This window comes from Phyllobates terribilis, unplaced genomic scaffold (assembly GCF_046119375.1).
Source record: "Phyllobates terribilis strain yellow unplaced genomic scaffold, ASM4611937v1 Scaffold_2__4_contigs__length_985480577, whole genome shotgun sequence".
NCBI classification, from domain to species: domain Eukaryota; kingdom Metazoa; phylum Chordata; class Amphibia; order Anura; family Dendrobatidae; genus Phyllobates; species Phyllobates terribilis.
Genome location: NW_027362762.1, coordinates 602396356 through 602416174, shown reverse-complemented (window position 1 = coordinate 602416174; position 19819 = coordinate 602396356). Strand labels below are relative to the sequence as shown.

General features: G+C 43.6%; 1 protein-coding gene across 2 annotated transcripts in view; it reads left to right on the top strand.

The window, feature by feature from the left end:
- Positions 1 to 19819, top strand: part of DNAJC8 (DnaJ heat shock protein family (Hsp40) member C8) — a 110242-nt gene that overhangs the window by 70910 nt on the left and 19513 nt on the right. For both annotated transcript variants that reach the window (XM_073666464.1, XM_073666457.1), the window contains exon 5: positions 12616 to 12710. In XM_073666464.1, coding sequence (XP_073522565.1) covers positions 12616 to 12710 — 95 coding nt within the window. The remainder of the gene's footprint in view (positions 1 to 12615; positions 12711 to 19819) is intronic.

Here is a 19819-nt window from a genome sequence, read left to right as displayed (position 1 = left end):
GGGATTTCAGTTACAGACAAACACAGAATTAGACGAATATATCTATATATATACAGTACAGACCAAAAGTTTGGACACACCTTCTCATTTAAAGATTTTTCTGTATTTTCATGACTATGAAAATTGTACATTCACACTGAAGGCATCAAAACTATGAATTAACACATGTGGAAATATATACTTAACAAAAAAGTGTGAAACAACTGAAAACATGTCTTATATTCTAGGTTCTTCAAAGTAGCCACCTTTTGCTTTGATGACTGCTTTGCACACTCTTGGCATTCTCTTGATGAGCTTCAAGAGGTAGTCACCGGAAATGGTTTTCCAACAATCTTGAAGGAGTTCCCAGAGAGGCTTAGCACTTGTTGGCCCTTTAGCCTTCCCTCTGCGGTCCAGTTCACCCCAAACCATCTCGATTGGGTTCAGGTCTGGTGACTGTGGGGGCCAGGTCATCTGGCGTAGCACCCTATCACTCTCCTTCTTGGTCAAATAGCCCTTACACAGCCTGGAGGTGTGTTTGGGGTCATTGTCCTGTTGAAAAATAAATGATGGTCCAACTAAACGCAAACCGGATGGAACAGCATGCCGCTGCAAGATGCTGTGGTAGCCATGCTGGTTCAGTATGCCTTCAATTTTGAATAAATCCCCAACAGTGTCACCAGCAAAGCACCATCACACCTCCTCCTCCATGCTTCACGGTGGGAACCAGGCATGTAGAGTCCATCCGTTCACCTTTTCTGCGTTGCACAAAGACACGGTGGTTGGAACCAAAGATCTCAAATTTGGACTCATCAGACCAAAGCACAGATTTCCACTGGTCTAATGTCCATTCCTTGTGTTCTTTAGCCCAAACAAGTCTCTTCTGCTTGTTGCCTGTCCTTAGCAGTGGTTTCCTAGCAGCTATTTTACCATGAAGGCCTGCTGCACAAAGTCTCCTCTTAACAGTTGTTGTAGAGATGTGTCTGCTGCTAGAACTCTGTGTGGCATTAACCTGGTCTCTAATCTGAGCTGCTGTTAACCTGCGATTTCTGAGGCTGGTGACTCTGATAAACTTATCCTCAGAAGCAGAGGTGACTCTTGGTCTTCCTTTCCTGGGGCGGTCCTCATGTGAGCCAGTTTCTTTGTAGCGCTTGATGTTTTTTGCAACTGCACTTGGGGACACTTTCAAAGTTTGCCCAATTTTTCGGACTAACTGACCTTAATTTCTTAAAGTAATGATGGCCACTCGTTTTTCTTTACTTAGCTGCTTTTTTCTTGCCATAATGCAAATTCTAACAGTCTATTCAGTAGGACTATCAGCTGTGTTTCCACCAGACTTCTGCACAACACAACTGTTGGCTCCAACCCTATTTATAAGGCAAGAAATCCCACTTATTAAACCTGACAGGGCACACCTGTGAAGTGAAAACCATTTCCGGTGACTAACTCTTGAAGTTCATCAAGAGAATGCCAAGAGTGTGCAAAGCAGTCATCAAAGCAAAAGGTGGCTACTTTGATGAACCTAGAATATAAGACATATTTTCAGTTGTTTCACACTTTTTTGTTAAGTATATAATTCCACATGTGTTAATTCATAGTTTTGATGCCTTCAGTGTGAATGTACAATTTTCATAGTCATGAAAATACAGAAAAATCTTTAAATGAGAAGGTGTGTCCAAACTTTTGGTCTGTACTGTATATCTCAAAAAAATAAAGGGAACACTCAAATAACGCATCCTAGATCTGAATGAATGAAATATTCTCATTGATTACTTTGTTTTGTACAAAGTTGAATGTGCTGACAACAAAATTGCACAAAATCATCAATGGAAATCAAATTTGTTAACCAATGGAGGCCTGGATTTGGAATCACCCCCAAAATTAAAGTGGAAAAACACACTACAGGCTGGTCCAACTTTGATGTAATGTCCTTAAAACAAGTCAAAATGAGGCTCAGTATTGTGTGTGGCCTCCACTTGCCTGTATGACCTCCCTACAATGCCTGGGCATTCTGTTAACTCCTGGACAGTCTGTGGTGCAACGTGACGGTGGATGGAGCGAGACATGAAGTCCCAGATGTGCTCAATCGGATTCAGGTCTGGGGAACTGGCGGGCCAGTCCATAGCTTCAATGCCTTGATCTTGCAGGAACTGCTGACACACTCCAGCCACATGAGGTCTGGCATTGTCCTGCATTAGGAGGAACCCAGGGCCAAGCGCACCAGCATATGGTCTCACAAGGGGTCTGAGGATCTCATCTCGGTACCTAATGGCAGTCAGGCTACCTCTGGCGAGCACATGGAGGTAGCTGTGCAGCCCTCCAAAAAAATGCCACCCCACACCATTACTGACCCACTGCCAAACTGGTCATGCTGAAGGATGTTGCAGGCAGCAGATCGCTCTCCACGGCATCTCCAGACTCTGTCACGTCTGTCACATGTGCTCAGTGTGAACCTGCTTTCACCTGTGAAGAGCACAGGGCACCAGTGGCGACTTTGCCAAACCTGGTGTTTTGTGGCAAATGCAAAGCGTCCTGCACGGTGTTGGGCTGTGAGCACAACCCCCATCTGTGGATGTCGGGCCCTCATACCACCCTCATGGAGTTGGTTTCTACCCGTTTGTGCAGACACATGCACATTTGTTTCCTGCTGGAGGTCATTTTGCTGGGCTCTGGCAGTGCTCCTCCTGTTCCTCCTTGCTCAAAGGAGGAGGTAACGGTCATGCTGCTGGGTTGTTGCCCTTTTATGGCTCCCTCCACATCTGGTATCTGTTCCATGCTCTGGACACTGTGCTGACAGACACAGGTACCCTTCTTGCCACAGCTCGCGCTGATGTGCCATCCTGGATGAACTGCACTACCTGAGCAACTTCTGTGGGTTGTACTGTAGACACCGCCTCATGCTACTGTACCTCTAGGGGTGAAAGCAATGGCAAAATGAAAAAGTTACCAAAACAACAGACAAAAAGGATGAGAACAGAGAAATGGTCTGTGGTCACCACCTTCAGAACCACTCCTTTATAGGGAGTATCTTGATAATTGCCTATCATTTCTACCAGTTGTCTGTTCCATTTGCACAACAGCAGGAGAAACTGATTGTCAATCAGTGTTGCTTCCTAAGTGGACAGTTTGATTTCACAGAAGTGTTATTGACTTGGAGTTACACAACATAATGTAAGTGTTCCCTTTATTTTTTTGAGCAGTGTGTGTGTAATATAAATATACACATGCGCGCACACAGTCATGCCTGAAAGTTTCTATGTGTATCGATGTATGTGTGTATACACGCACTGATAACAACAGTACACCATATGTATATATGACACACACACCGTCATGATGAAAAAAACCATAGCAGTACTGGTATACGGTGCACAAGTAGGGTCCAAAACCAAATATATAGCAAAAAATTTGGCACTCAGAAAAAAAAAAGAAATTTTTATATATTTAATTGCAGTCCATAAATGAGTACAGACGTTTCGTTCCACAAGACCTTCATCAGTGTACAGACTGCTCAGGAGAGGAGTTTAGTAGGGATAGAAGGGATACAGTATCCTTAAGGATAATAAGATTCAGTAGCAGGAATGACACTGTGTGGGATGGCGAACTTGGCATCCACCGCTAGTTCCAAGAATTGCCGGCGACAACATCAGTATCACACGTGTCAGAGCTTGGGAATCAGTGTACAGTTAGCGCTGTTCCCAAGCGCTGGGTGCTGAACGCTGCCCACATCATTGTCCCCTGCAGTATCCCACCTGACCGCTCACGCCAACATGCCAGGGAGAATGATTCCCTGCAGTGAGCGGTGTCCTGTCACTCACTGAGCACAGCTCCGGGGCCCGCTCGCTGCAGCGAATTATTCTCCCCAGCTCCTCGGCGTGAGTGGTCAGATGGGTTACAACAGGGGACATTTTCGGACAGGTGAGTATAAGGATTTTTTTTTTTTTATTCTTATTTTTACACCAGGACACAGTGGGAGCAGACTACTACTCAACATTATCACAGCGCAAGCAATGATGACAGATGCCTGCAACACCCTGCGCTAACTGTACCGCTGATTCCCAGGCGCCAATATGTGTCACACTGATGACACACGGATGTCATCAGTGTGGGACGTTTTGCGACCCTTGCTGCAAGAAAAAAGACATGTTAGTGTGTTTTGCCCATGGACATACGGTCCGTGGAAACACACGGACGTGCACAGACCTATTAATTTCAATGGGTCTGTGTGTGTACGTGTGCAAACTGTCATCACACGTACTCAAAACACTGATGTCTGAAAGGCGCCTTACTTGGAGTAATTCTGTTATTTGTAAAACAACTTCCCTTAGGCCACAATCTCACATTTGTGTGAAATATATGTGTGCTGTCGGATTTTTTTTATTGGACAGTACACTGACTCAGAGTTTCAAAGATCCATTCACATATCCGTGAAAATCACATATCTGAGAATGGGATCTGCAAAACTCAGAGGCTGTCCTGTTCTAATCCGATTTTGAGGATCAGAATAAGAAATGCTAAATGGGTCTGTGTGCTGTCCAAGATAAAAAAAAAAAAAAAAATCGGGCAGCACACTGACACTTCACACGGATACATGAATGTAGCCTTATTATGTATAGTACAGTCCGTTAGTATAGAATATATTTTCTTGCTGTATATAGCGCCATCCCTTAGTATACAATGTACTTTCTTGTTACATAGCGCCATTCCTTAGTATAGAGTGTACGTTCTTGTTATACATTCCGCCGCCATTAATTACATACTTGTAGTTTCCTCTTTTATTATGTATAAAGCTGTCCCCTTATTATGTAACGTCCTCCCTATTTGTGTGGTGCCATCCTTTATTACATAGTTTCCTCTTTTATTATGTATAAAGCTGTCCCCTTATTATGTAACATCCTCTCTATTTATGTATGGTGCCGTCCTTTATTATGTAGTTTCCTCTTTTATGTGGAGCACTGTCCATTATAACATAATGTCATCTCTTGTCATCTACAGCACTGTCCCTTACATTGAGTATTCTCATTATTTTTGTTATTCACAGCACCCTATTACATAGCGTCCTCTCTTGTTAGATATAAAATGACTGCTGATGGAGCAGCATCTGACCAGAAGACCAGTCCTCCATCACAAAAAAAGCTTTGCTATACGCCATCAGCTGTCATTTCAGTTTATATCTAACGAGAGAACGATATGTAACAAAGACAGGTCGCTATAAATAACGAGAATCCGATATGTACAGTGCTGTACATAACAAGAGGGAACTCTGTAATAAGGGATGGCGCTCTACATAGAGCATATATATATATACACACTGTAACTTTTTCTTTCTTGCACAGGGGCCCCAAGCTTTCTGTGTCCGCCCCTGGTCCTTGGCCATTTTTATTCTTTTTCAGGGGCCAAACAAAGGTAAAGGGGCTACCAAATCCATGATTGCCAGATGGGTTAGGATGGCCATAACCTTGGCCTACTCTGCCACTTACCGTGATCCCTTTCAGGGTATAAAAACTCACTCTACTAGTGCCATTGCTACCTCTTGGGCAGAAAGAGCTAATTCCTCAGTGGACCAGATCTGCGAGGCAGCAATCTGATCTTCTCCTACCACCTTCTTTAAACACTACAGGTTGGATCTAGGGCTGTCTGATCTTTCCTTTGGGAGACAGGTTCTTTCAGCGGTGGTAGAACCCTAGGGATTTCATCTAATTTAATCTCTTTTTGCTGTCATGTTGAAGGGGAAAGATGATAATTGCTTACCTTTAATTTGACTTTCCAGAACCATGACAGCACCGTGCTACTTCCCTCTCTTATTTTTCTGATGGTAGAAGGCTTTCCTCTTTTAACAAAAAAAAAATAATAATTTTTGTATATAATAGTATAAGGTGAAGGTTGATAACTATTTTTGTATGCATATATGTCCTAACAAGGAGATTTACCTCTTACACTCTGTAAACACACTGGGGAGGTAGAGAAGTGCCCCCCTTTTATTTTGGTAGGTTTCATGTTCCTGGGGGCGGATACTCTCTCTCTGTACAGTGCTGTCATGGTTCTGGAAAATCAAATTACTGGTAAGCAATTATCATCTTTCTGGCACATCACGGCTGATTTTGATCAGCTTTCATGTGCCCTTAACATCTGCGGGTGGAATGTCGATCCACCCTCAGCTGCTAATATGTTAAATGCAGTTGTCTATCTCTGATAGCGGCATTTAACATGATCGTGCCAGAAACGCGTCACTAACCCGCCCATTGGTGCCCGTGTCACATGATCGCGGGTCACCGATGGGTTGGCATGACAACCGGGGGTCTGCAGAAGAACCCTGTGCTTTTTATTGCTGATCAGCTATGAAAGCCAGCCACATAGAAGATGATGATTTTTGCTACACATAACAGGGCTGAGACGATCGCAGCTTCCAGTCTCCTAAAGGAGACTATTGAAGCAAGTAAAAAAATAAGAAAATAGAAAAAAAAAATGTGGTCATGATGCACTGTTAGGGGGGAAGGAGTCTGTTGCTAACACTGTTATTGGGGTAATGTCCCCCAATTCTGTTATCCCCCATCCCGGTATTCATGGCCCCCAATTCTGTTAATATCCCCCATCCCGGTATGCACGGCACCCCCTGATCCCGTTAATATCCCCCATCCCGGTATGCACGGCACCTCCTGATCCCCATCACACTGCACACACAAAAAATAAACAATTATACTGCTCCAGCGCTGCGTCCTGCTCTGGTGCCGACACTGATCTCACTGTGTTCGCCGTGCATAGTGTCACTGCCATGCGCCCCCACACTGTGAGATGAGCTGCCTAAATAGTCACTGCTCCCCACGCCGGGATTATGAACGTGGGGAGCAGTGACCATTCACTCGCCTTAATAGTGCGCACACTGTACCCGCAGCGCAGATCCTGCTGCAGCTCTGCGGTCTCGTGTGCCACTATTAAAGAGCATGAATATTCACTACTACATGGGAGTGGGCTGTAGCGAATATTCATGGGCTTCAATAGTGGGCACACATGACCGCCGAGCTGCTGCAGGAGCCGAGCTGCGGGTACAATGTGTGCGCTACTAAGCAAAATTAATCTTCATTGCTCTCCATGCAGTGAATATTCATTTTCTTTAGCAGCAGGCACAGTGTAGGCTGCAGCAGTCGGCTACTGCCTCCTGTGCCCTGCTCCTCTGCCACTGGCGCTCCCCCACGCCACCCAGCACCCACAGGATATATATATATTATATTCGGAGACTATGAGACGCACACCCCACTTTCCTCCCAAATTTTGAAGTGCTTTTTATAGTTTGAAAGATACGGTAAATAAAAAAGAACCTATACATGTTTGGTTTCTGCAAACTCGTGATGACCTGGAGAATCATAATGGTAGGTCAGTTTTAGCATTTATTGAACATGGTAAAAACCATTGTGGAATTTCACTCTTTTTGCAATTTCTTTAGAGTTCACTGTGCAGTATAATTGACATGTTAATGTTATTCTGTGTTATGAATATGTTCATTGCCAATTTATAACTTTTTTGGTTTATATTGTAACAACCCTAGCTTTTTCATTTTTCAGTTAATAGAACTGTTACAGCTCCTTTTTTTTGCATAATGAGCTGATTTTTTATTTATTTATATCATTTTGGAACGCTTATAGCTTATCACTTTAATATTCTTGAGACCAGATCAAAAATGGCAATTAAGGTGTAGTTTTTCATACTACTTATTTTTTTACTACAGCAGTCACTGCATGGGTTGAAAATTGATATAGCTTCATAGAACTGTTTGTTACGAATGCGGCAATACCAAATGTGTGGTTTTTATTTATTTTTATTTTTTTGCAGGGGGGGGATGTAGGTTTGTTTTTTTTTTTTTTTTTTTTTTTTTTACACAGTCCTAACCCCTTAACAGCCGTCGATACACATTAAAACGGCAGCCGCTAAGGGGCCTTATGCCCTCATTGCCGTTTTAGAACGGCGATTGGGTATAAGGCTGTAGCGTGCCCCCCAGAGTCCTAAAATCTCCGGAGTTTCAAATAACTGGGATAGCTGAGAGCCTGGAGAACGTGATCAGGGCCGGTTTTTTCCAGTCCCCGATCACGTGATCGCCATTATTCAATGAATAACGGCAATCGAGTAAAAAAAAAAAAAGTGCCGCTGTTACAATCATTTGTCTCTCTTCTACCATGATATACATGTCAGAGGAGAGAGAAATGATGCCCCCACGTCCTCCTGATCCCTCCTCAGGCCCTCCGCGTCATTTTCTTAAAAAATTGCGGGTGCATGCGCCAACATCTGTTGGCCAGTACCTGGTAACAGCAGATAATTTTTTTTTCTATTGATTCCCTTTGATCACTGATATCACAGTGAACAAATGTCAAAAATTAGTTAATAAAATCCCCCTTAGTCAAATAAAAATGTAAATTATTATTTTTTTATTCTTTGGGCTTGTGATTGATGTTGATGATGGGGTTGGGCTTGGGCTTGCGGGTGATGTTGATGATGGGCTTGGGCTTGCGGGTGATGTTGATGATGGGCTTGGGCTTGCGGGTGATGTTGATGATGGGCTTGGCCTTGCGGGTGATGATTGGGTCAGGGTTAGGGTTGGGCTTGGCCTTGTGGTTGCGCTTTTGGTTGGTGTTCGCTACTCAAGTTTGCATTGGGTTCTGAATGTCATGCTTGCGTCTCCGCCCCGCATGTTTCTCTTGCCCCGCATGCGGCTCTTAGACACCCAAAAAAAAAACATGCGGGGATTGCCTACCATACACGGGGAAAGACGCAAGTATGTCACTCGAGCACCAGCGATACTTTGTGCATACCTAAGCACCCGATGCAAGCTCAAGCAGTGAGCACTTGCGCTCAACACTAATGACAACGTATTCAATATGACCACCTAATGTTATCAAATGTGTAGTACCTTTGGGTTTTAAATCCTCATTATAAAATCCTCGAGGGATGTAGCTTACAAAATGGGGTCAGTCATGGGGGGTTTCTGCTATTTATGCACTTTAGGGGCCCTGTAAATGGGACATGGTGCCCGCCAAATTTGTGTTCCAAAATTCAAATATGGCTCCTTCCGCTCCGAGCCCTGCAGTTTGGACAAACAGAACTTTTTGGCTACAGGTGGGGTATCGCCGCACTCGTAAGAAAGTGGGTAACAAATTGTGGGGTCCACTTTTCGGTGTTGTCTGGCAAAAGTGATAAATTTGGGGCTCAAGCAACATTTTTGTGGAAAAAAAAATGAACTCTTTCAATATGACGACCTAATGTTATGAAATTCTGTGTTGTACCTGTGGGTTCAAAATGCTCACTATACCCCTGGATAGAACCCTTGAGGGGTATAGTTTCCAAAATTGGGTCACTTGTGGGGGTGAGGGGGGAGGCTTCCACTTTTTAGGCACAGCAGGGGCTCTCCAAACCAGACATCGATTCCAGACAATTTTGCATTCAAAAAGTCAAACAGCACTCCTTGCCTTCCAAGACCTACCATGCGTGCAAACAGTGTTTTTCTCACACATATGAGGTATCTGCATGCTCAGGACAAATTGTCCATTTTCTCCTGTTACCCTTGAGAAAATAAAAAAAATTTGGGTTTGAAGTAAAATTTGTGAAAAAAAGTTAATTTCCTTCCACGTTGCTTTAGTTCCTGTGAAGGGTTAATAAACTTCTTGAATGTGGTTGAGCACCTTGAGGGGTGCAGTTTTTAGAATGTCACTTTTGGGTATTTTCTGTCATAGACCCCTCAAATTCACTTCAAATTTGTTGTCCCTAAAAAGAAAAAATTAAATAAAAAAAAAAATAAAGGTTTTGTATAAAAAAAATTGTTGGATCTGATCAGCTGACAGCCGCGGGTGGAATCACAATCCTCCCGCGGATATTCACATGTTAAATGCCACTGTCCAACTCCAACATCAGCATTTAACATGGCCGCACTGGAAGCGCGTCATGAGACCCGCCCATCGGCGTGCCCGTCACATGATCGCGGGTCGCTAATGGCTTGGCATGACAACCTGGGGTATGCAGCAGACCCCTGTGGTTCTCATAGCCGATCTGCTATGAGCGCCGCCCAGTAGTCGGCGTTCATAGCAGATGAGCACTTTTGTTACACTTAGAAGGGCTGAGGCCCTGGTATGTGTAACACAGGCGATCAGATGATCGCAGCTTCTAGTCTCCCATGCAGACTATTGAAGCCAGTGAAAAATAAAATTTTGAAAAAAGAAAATATCAAAGTTCAAATTCCCCCATTTAAAATAAAATAAAAAAAAAGAAAAGTACACATTTGGTATCACAGCGCTCAGCATTGCCTGATCTATCAATATATAAAAATAATTAATCCAATCGGTAACGGCATAATGAGAAAAAAAAAAGCCAGAATTACGTTTTTTTTGGTTGCCGCAACATTGCAATAACGGACGATCAAAACATTGTATCTGCACCAGAATGATATCAATAAAAACGTCAGCTCAGCGCACAAAAACTAAGACCTCATCCACCCCCAGATCTTGAAAAATTGAGGTTTTTTTTTTGTTTGTTTTTTTTTTACAAACTTTGGATTTTTTTTTTCACCATTTAAATAAAAAAGAACCTGTACATGTTTGGTATCCGCAAACTATTAATGTATTAATGACCTGAAGAATCATGATGACAGGTCGGTTTTAGCATTTAGTGACTATGGTAAAAAAAAAAAAAAAAAAAAACCTATTGTGAGATTGCACTTTTTTGCAATTTCACTGCACCTGAATTTTTTTTCCCGTTTTACAGTAAACGATATGGTAAAACCAATGGTGTCGTTCAAAAGTACAACTCGTCCTGCTAAAAACAAGCCCTCACATGGCCATATTGACGGAAAAATAAAAAAGTTATGGCTCTGGGAAGAAGGGGAGAAAACGAAAACGCAGAAACTGAAAAATCCAAGGTGGTAAAGGGATTAACTATTTTGTGTGACATAACTCTGATTTAAGGAACTAAGAATTCAAAGTTTGAAAATTGTAAAATTTTCATCAAATTTTGTTTTTTCACAAACGCAAGTCATATCAAAGAAATTTTACCATTCTCATGAAATACAATGTCACGAAAAAACTGGCTCATAATTAGTGGGATCCATTGAAGCGTTCCAGAGTTATTACCTCCTAAAGTGATGGTCAGAATTGTAAAATTTGGCTTGGTCATTAAGGTCAAAATTAGCTTGTTCACTAAGAGGTTAAAGAGTTAGTCCCGAGATTCCAATAAAATTAGCAAATACCTCCAATTATAATTGTAGTATAGTTCTTCTGATTAGCTATGTTGCATACCCCATGTGTGGGGCATTGCAGTAGCTTAAATATCCATGGTTCGGACACTAACAACTAACTGTCACTATGTGTGTGTCTGTAACCATGGATCTCTAAGCTACTGCAATGCCCTGCACATGGGTTAAGCAACATAACTAATCAGAAGAACTATATAACATTTCTAATTGGAGCTATTTTCTATTAATAATAATAATATTTTTATTATTCCTACTACACATTGGGATAGAGTATGGAGATGGGAATATCCCTTTTAAAAGAGGGTTTATCCTCGACACGTAGTTAGCAGAGGCAACTGACTGCCTGTTGTACCCGGCATCAGTCATTGACCGCTCCTGCTGGAGAGTCAGCTGCTCCCTGTCAACAGAGCTGTGGTTTCTCTTCCCTTTGACAGGGCAGGACTACTGGTGTCATGCTGATTAACAGTCGGCTTCCCCTAATTAGGCAGCAGAGAGATGGCTGTCGACCAGCATGACACCAGTAGTCCCACTCTGTCAACAGGAAGAGAAACCGCTGCTCTGACTGGGAGCAGCTGAGTCTCTGGCAGGAGCAGTAGTCCCACCCTGTCAACAGAAACTGCTACTCTGTTGACGTGACATCAGCGGAAGTCTGTGACTGCTGTGCCAGCGGAGAACGGTGACCGCGCACAACCGACAGGTAGGTAGCAACTGCCTGCCAGTTAGTGTTTTTTTTGTTTTGTTTTTTTAAGTCTTGGATATTCCCTTTAATAGTCTGGTAAGGGGACATGGACCTGTGATCATCTGAGTGCATTATGTCCACTGTCAGTCTTTGACAGTTAGCTGATCAGATCCCATCAGGGGCCTGAGGAATATGGCAGACAGGGAGGCAATTGGCAAGCCTTCTTTGTTGCCATAGCAACCATCGGCACCAAAGGATGACAGAGGGAGCAATCTCCATTTATCAGACTCCTTACATGTTGCAGTCACTAATGATGGCGGTATATGGGGATTACAGTGCTGAGATTGGCACTATGTCCCGCTCCTGCTGCAGATGGCATGGATACAACTCACTGACAGACATAACTGTACTCCCGATTGCAGGAAATCTCCTGCAATCTGGATAGTTATGTGCATTTGTGAGAAGAGTTAATGAACGTGGATCATGTAGTAATGATCCTGCTAAACGTGCATTCAGAATACCCAATATCAAAATCATGTTAGTTATGCAAAAACTGTATGAAAACTGCAGTGTGGCCTTGCCCTCAAATACAGTGCTTTACTGAAATGTCATCTTTGACAACCGTGACCATGTAATATTGATTTATGTTATAACTGAGTCTATTGAGCCACTTCCCATTTATGCAGATTGATCCAGCTCTTCATCTTTTCCCTTTTGCTCCTGACAGCTGTAGACAAGGCATATAAACGGTTGCTTGATGCCGAGCAGAAGAAGCGGGCACTAGATGTTATCCAAGCTGGACACGAGTATATTGAGCACGTAGTAAGTCCTGTGCCATATACTTTCATTTAAATGCAAAAATCGTATGTTCCGCATAATTTGGTATAGACAAATGGCAATAAACCCAGGTAACCAGTTAGACCAGTTAATTTGTCAGATTTTTTTTTTTAGTAGCAGGATAAGAACACCCATATATACAGGTGCATTTCACTAAATTAGAATATCATTGACATGTAAAGCACCATGGAATAAATGGCGCTATAATAATAAATATCATCAAAAAAGTTAATTTATTTCAGTTCTTCAATACAAAAAGTGAAACTCCTATATTATATAGAGTCATTACAGACAGAGGGATCTATTTCAAGTGTTTATTTCTGTTAATGTTGATGATTATGGCTTACAGCCAATGAACAGACAAGTCATTATCTCAGTAAATTAGAATACTTTATAACACCAGCTTGAAAAAGGATTTTAAAATCCGAAATGTTGGCCTTCTGAAATGTATGTTCAGTGAATGCACTCAATACTTGGGGCTCCTTTTGCATCAATTACTGCATCAATGTGGCGTGGCATGGAGGCGATCAGCTTGTGGCACTGCTGAGGTGTTATGGAAGCCCAGGTTGTTTTGATAGCAGCCTTCAGCTCGTCTGCATTGTTGGGCCTGGTGTATCTCATCTTCCTCTTGACAATACCCCATAGATTCTCTATGGGGTTAAGGTCAGGCGAGTTTGCTGGCCAGTCAAGCACAGTGATATTGTTGTGTATAAACCAGGTATTGGTACTTTTGGCAGTGTGGACAGGGGCCAAGTCCTGCTGGAGAATGAAATTCCATCTCCAAAAAGCTTGTCAGCAGAGGGAAGCATGAAATGCTCTAAAATTTCCTGGTAGACGGCTGTGCTGACTTTGGTCTTGATAAAACACAGTGGACCTACTCCAGCAGATGACATGGCTCCCCAAACCATCACAGATTGTGGAAACTTCACACTAGACTTTAAGCAGCTTGGATTGTGTGCCTCTCCACTCTTCCTCCAGACTCTGGGACCTTGATTTCCAAATGAAATGCAAAATTTACTTTGCATTTACTTAGCTTCTCAATGACTGCCTTCTGGACATCTGTTAAGTCAGCAGTCTTCCCCATGATTGTGGAGCCTACTGAAACAGACTAAGGGACCTTTTTAAACACTTAGGAAGCCTTTGCAGGTGTTTTGTTAATTATTCAAATTTACTGAGATAATTACTTTTGTATGACAAAATATTGAGTGATTTTACTGAACATACATTTCAGATTTTAAAATCATTTTTTCAAGCTGGTGTTATAAAGTATTCTAATTTACTGAGATAATGCCTTTTGTGTTTTCATTGGCTGTAAGCTATAATCATCAACATTAACAGAAATAAACACTTGAAATAGATCACTGTTTGTAATGACTCTTTTTATAATATGAGTTTCACTTTTTGCATTGAAGAACTGAAATAAATGTAACTTTTTGATATTCTAATTTAGTGAGATGCACCTGTTTCAGTAGAAAACTCAAGAAGGTGGAGGTCAACAGATTTCCAGGCACATTGGCCTCCTATGTTCTGCTTGGCCTTGTTCCAGAATATTTTGGATTTACTTAATTTGAAATTGTCTGACAAGTTGTTTTACAGTTCAACAGCACACAGCTAATTATTCCACGGCGCTTTACATGTGAAAGGAGTATACATAGCCAAAACAATTACAATAATCTTGAACAATACAAGTCAGTGTCTGGTACAGGAGGAGAGAGGACCCTGCCCGCAAGGGCTCACAATCTAGAAGAGATGGGTGGGGTTACAGTAGGTGACGGTGGAGCGAGGGTTACTGCAGGTTGTAGGCTTGTCGGAAGAGGTGGATCTTCAGGTTCCTTTTTAAGGTTTCCACCGGTAGGCGAGAGTCTGATGTGTTGGAGTAGAGAGTTCCAGAACAGGGGGGATGCACGGGAGAAATATTGTAAGCGATTGTGGGAAGAGGAGATAAGAGGGGAGTAGAGGAGGAGATCTTGTGAGAATCTGAGGTTGCGTGCAGGTAATTACTGGGAGACTCGGTCACAGATGTATAAGGTTGTGGATGGCTTTGTATGCCATGATTAGGGTTTTGAACTGGAATCTCAGGGTAATGAGGAGCCAGTGAAGGGATTGACAGGTTAGGCCAGGAAATAGCGGGGGAACAGGTGGATTAATCGGGCAGCAGAGTTTAGGATAGATTGGAGGGGTGCGAGAGTGTTAGAGGGGAGGCCACAAAGCCGGAAGTTGCAGTAGTCGAGACAGGAGATGATGAGGGTGTGCACTAGTGTCTTTACAGATTCGTGGTTAAGGAATGTGCTTATCTGGGAGATATTTTTTAGTTGTAGTCGGCAAGAAGTGGAAAGAGCTTGGATATGTGGTTTGAAGCAGAGATTAAGAGTTCAGGGTTACCCCTAGGCAGCGAGCTTGCGGCACTAGAGAGTGGGCAGCTATTGATTATGATGGCTAGGTCACATGGGGGGGGGTTGAATGAGATGGAGGAAAGATGATGAATTCTGTTTTTTATCCATGTTAAGTTTTAGAAATCTAGCAGAGAAGGATGAAATAGCGAACAGACATTGTGGGATTCTGGTTAGTAAGGAGGTGATATCAGGTCCAGAGAGGTAGATCTGTGTGCATACAGTTGATTCTGAAAGCTGTGGGACTCTGAGCTGTCCCAGGCCGAATGTGTAGATGGAGCAGAGGTCCTAGAACTGAACCTTGAGGGACACCAACAGATGGGGGGTGAGATGAGGAGGTGGTGTGTGAGGGAGATATACTGAATGTCTAGTCTGTAAGCTATAAGGATATCCAAAATAGGGCTAAATCTGTGATGCCAAGAGATGAGAGCGTTTGTAGTGAGAGGGAATGGTCCACTGTGTCAAAGGCAGATGACAGATCCAGGAGGAGGAGGACAGAGTATTGTCGCTTTGATTTGGCAATTAGGTTGTTGGTCAGGGCAGTTTCAGTGGAGTGATGCGGTCGGAAGCCAGATTGTAAGCTGTCAAAGATGGAGCAGGAGGAGAGGTGGGAGCACAGTTCAAAATTAATGTGGTGTTCCAGTAGTTTTGAGGCTTAGGGGAGAAGTGATAGGGGCGATAGCTAGACAGAGGATGGGTCAAGGGAGGGCTTTTTGAGGATGGGTGTCATCGAGGCATGTTTGAAGCATGAGGGGTAGGCACCAGTTGTTAGTGACAGGTTGAAAAGGTAGGTTAGGATTGGGATGAAGATTGTGGGACTGGATTGGGTCAAGTTCGTAGGTGGTAAGAAGTGATTTGAAGAGTAACGAGGAAAGTTGATCGTCCGTAATGGTGGAGAAGCTGGTTTTGGAGGAGGAGGGCTGAGTAGATATGAGGAGGGGCTGTGGGGACTTTAGGCAAAAGCTTTGTTTGATGGTGTCAATCTTCTGTTTGAAGAAAGAGGCAAAGTCTTCGAAGGAGAAGGAGGAGGCGCTGGGGGATGGAGGAGTGAATTGAAAGTGTTGAATAGCTTTTTAGGGTTGTGAGACAGGGAGGATATGAGAGATAAGTATGTTTGTTTTGCTACAGTGAGTGTGGACTTGAAGGTAGTGAGGGACTGTTGGAATGTGATGAAGTGCTCATTGGAGTGGGAACTTTTCCATTTCCTCTCCGCAACTCTTGAATCCCGTCTCAGTTCTTTAGTCAGGTTGGTGTGCCATGGTTGCCTGTCGATTGTGGGAGCTTTGGTATACGTGAGGGGGGCGACCGAATTGAGAGCTGCGCTATTGTGGTGTTATATAAAGCGTCAGCAGCATCTGCATCGTGTAATGAACTAATGTCTGTCAGAGGGAGAAGGGATTCAGAGAGTGAGTGTAGGTCAAGGTGTTTGAGATTTCTGCAAGGGTGTGCAAGTTTATGGAGTGGGGATTGTGCACCTGGAGAGGAGAGGGAAGAGAATGTAAGTAGGTTGTGGTCAGAGAGAGGGAGAGGCGAGTTTGAGAGGTTAGGTAGGCAACAGAGGCAGGTCAAGATGAGGTCCAGTGTGAGGCCATCTATGTGAGTCGGGGTGGAAGACCATTGAGCAAGGCCAAAGGAGGAAATGAGAGCTAGAAGCTTAGAGACTGATGTGTGGAAAGTGTCAATAGGGATGTTGAAGTCGCCCATGATGATAGTGGGGATGTCAGCGGAAAGGAAGTGAAGTGGCCAGATGGTGAAATGGTTGAAGAAAGTGGTGGCTGACCCTGGGGGACGGTAAATGACAGCCAGTTGGAGGGGGAGTAGATGCGCACAGAATGCACATCAAAAGAGGGGAGAGCAGCAGAGGGTGGCAGTGGGATTTGGGTGAATGAACAGTTATCTGACAGGAAAAAAACTACTCCTCCACCATGCTTGCTGCTGAAGCGGGGGGTGTGAGAAAGGTGGAATCCACCGTGCGAAAGTGCAGCTGGAGAGGCTGTGTCAGAGGGGGTGAGCCAAGTTTTGGTGATTCCGAGGAATGAAAGTTTGTTAGTAATGAAAGTGTCATGGATGTAGGAAAGTTTGTTGCAGACCAAGCGAGCGTTCCATAGAACTCCTGTTCGTGTAGCTGGGCAAGCGGGGGCTGGGCGGATGAGTATAAGGTTCGATAGGTTGCGAGAGTTTGTGATAGAACGTGGATAGGAGGTGTAGGTATTTGGGGGGTTAGTAGAAAGTGGAGGACTATAGGGGAGAGAGTGAAAACAATCAAAAACATTGTTTACTTTGCCTGGGTATCCAGCTCCCTTCAGGTTCAATTCAGGTCTAATTCAATGTCATTCTTGCATGATCCACACTTGGTGATAGTGGCAGGCTAAGTCAGCAGACTGCATACTCACAAATATATATGCTAGCAAATGCATTCAGGTGTTAATCAGAGGGGAGAGGCCTCCAACCCATCTTTATCAGATAATTACAAATTGGGCCAGATGCAGAATATAACACAAGCAAAGTGAAACAGGCTGGTCATAAAGAAATGAAAAATGTTGAACAGGGGTCGTGCGGTGGTCAGCTAACAAACATACCGAGTTAGTGAGCACAGGAGAGGTAAGGTTTATCACACACATGGAAAGTTGGGTGCCGTACCTGCAAGAAAAACAGACAAATGGACATGCTGATTAGAGTGCGATGGTCATACTGGTTTCTGTGTCCCAGTCTGACTTCTAAAGCCTGCAGGAGTTTTCTGTACAGCAGATGAAGACCTATGCTTTTATAACTGTTGACAAAACTGATTCCATGGTTTCCTATGGGAAGTTTTGATCTAAGATCATTATTCCTAATATTTCACTCCTTCATGACATCCGCCATAATTATACTGTGCAAGTCGGAGGCGGATGTATTGAGCAGGTTCACTGGGTGAGCTTGCTCTATACTCTGCAGTAAGTCTCTAACACCCGCAATTGTTACCTTTTAATTGCCACTGTCAGACTCTGACTGCGTCATTAATAGCTCACCAGCATGGGGGTGCGTTATTCTAAGCACCTATCGGGGTGTCCATGACGTGATTGTGGATCGCCGATGGGTTGCTATGACAGCTGGGAGTCTGTTGAAGATCTCCATGCTTGTCATTACGTAGCTTCCTTGAAATTCTTTTTTTGTTAATCAAATGTTTATTAATTTTTATAAAGATTTTCACAAAGGTAAAAATACACAACAACCAGACATTGGAGAAACACAGTTCTTCAACCCCCCATTAAAGCATTAAACATGAGTTATTAATACATCCTGGCTCTGCAAAACCAGCAGAATTAGATGAACAAATATTTGAAAATTGTAACTAGTCAATCCAATTACATATAACTTGTGGAAGTACTAATAACATTTTTATTAATTTTCAAAGAAGTTTAACTTGTGGCATCATATAAACGTAACTCAAAGCAAGCTGAGGCGAAATCTCAGTTCCTTAGTTGTCAGCTTCCTTGAAATTCTGCCTGTAGCCAAGCTTCAAAGGAGACCATGATTTTTGCTATATACAGAAATACTGTGGCAGCATGAAGTCCCCTAACTGGGATAACCAGAACAGTGAAAAGTTTAAAAAAAATAAATGACAAAAGTTCAAGTCACAACTCCCCCCAACCCCCCATTAAAAATATAGATAACAAAAAAAAATACCATATTTTTAAGACTACAAGACGCAATTTACCATAAGACGCACCTCAGGTTTAGCCAGCAGAAAATAAGAACATTTTTTCTCTCCTATTCATTAAAACTTCCCTGGTGGGGTTAAGTGGAGGGGTCACTGTCACAAATTTTATTGTACTAGGGTAGTATAGGGACGTAATAAATCTATTGTTAGTGTTTCTCTGCAGTGTTATGCACGTGTACCTCTGCTACATATGCGCGAGAGCGCGTCCGCGCAGCTCTGCTACATATGCGCGCGAGCGCGTCCGCGCAGCTCTGCTACGTGTGTGCGCGCGGCTCTGCTACGTGTGCGCACACGTAGCAGAGCTGAGATGCTGTGGGGCCAGTGTCTGGCTGTCAAGGGCGTGTGGCATGGCAGACTAGGGTGCGCGGCTCTCCGGCGGCCGGAGGGCCGATGTGTGGCACAGCGGCGTACACTGCTTTTTAGTGGCCGCGGCCATCTTCCTGAAGCTGTGAACTACAGGAAAATGGCCGCCTGAGCTCCCTGTCAGCACTTGCGCCGGCTCGGGCAGCCATCTACCTGTGGATCACAGCTTCAGGAAGATGGCCGCGGCCACTGGAAAGCAGCGCAGGCCGCGGCTTCCGGAAAGCAGCAAACGCCGCTGACAAGACGCCGGCCCCGCGGCCACCGGAAAGCCACTCACGCCACTCTGCCTCAACGCCGACAGCCAGACACCGGCCACGCAGCATCTCTCCTCTTCTTCTGCTGCTGTCGCAGTTTCCTGAAGGAGGGAGCGAACGGAGGGCCCTGCGATCACTCTCCACCACCACAGCAATTATCCGGTAAGCTACGTTCGGACCATAAGATGCACCCCCTATTTTCCACCCAAATTTGGGGGGGGGGAAAGTGTGTCTTATGGTCCTAAAAATACAGTACTTTTCTATTATACTTTAATGAAAAGTTCCCTACTGTTGCCTCACTATGCTATATAACAGCTTTATTATTCTTTATTCTTTTTTTTACTTTGATGCTTCGTTTGAGAACCCCTCCAGTGCAAGCTGGGATAT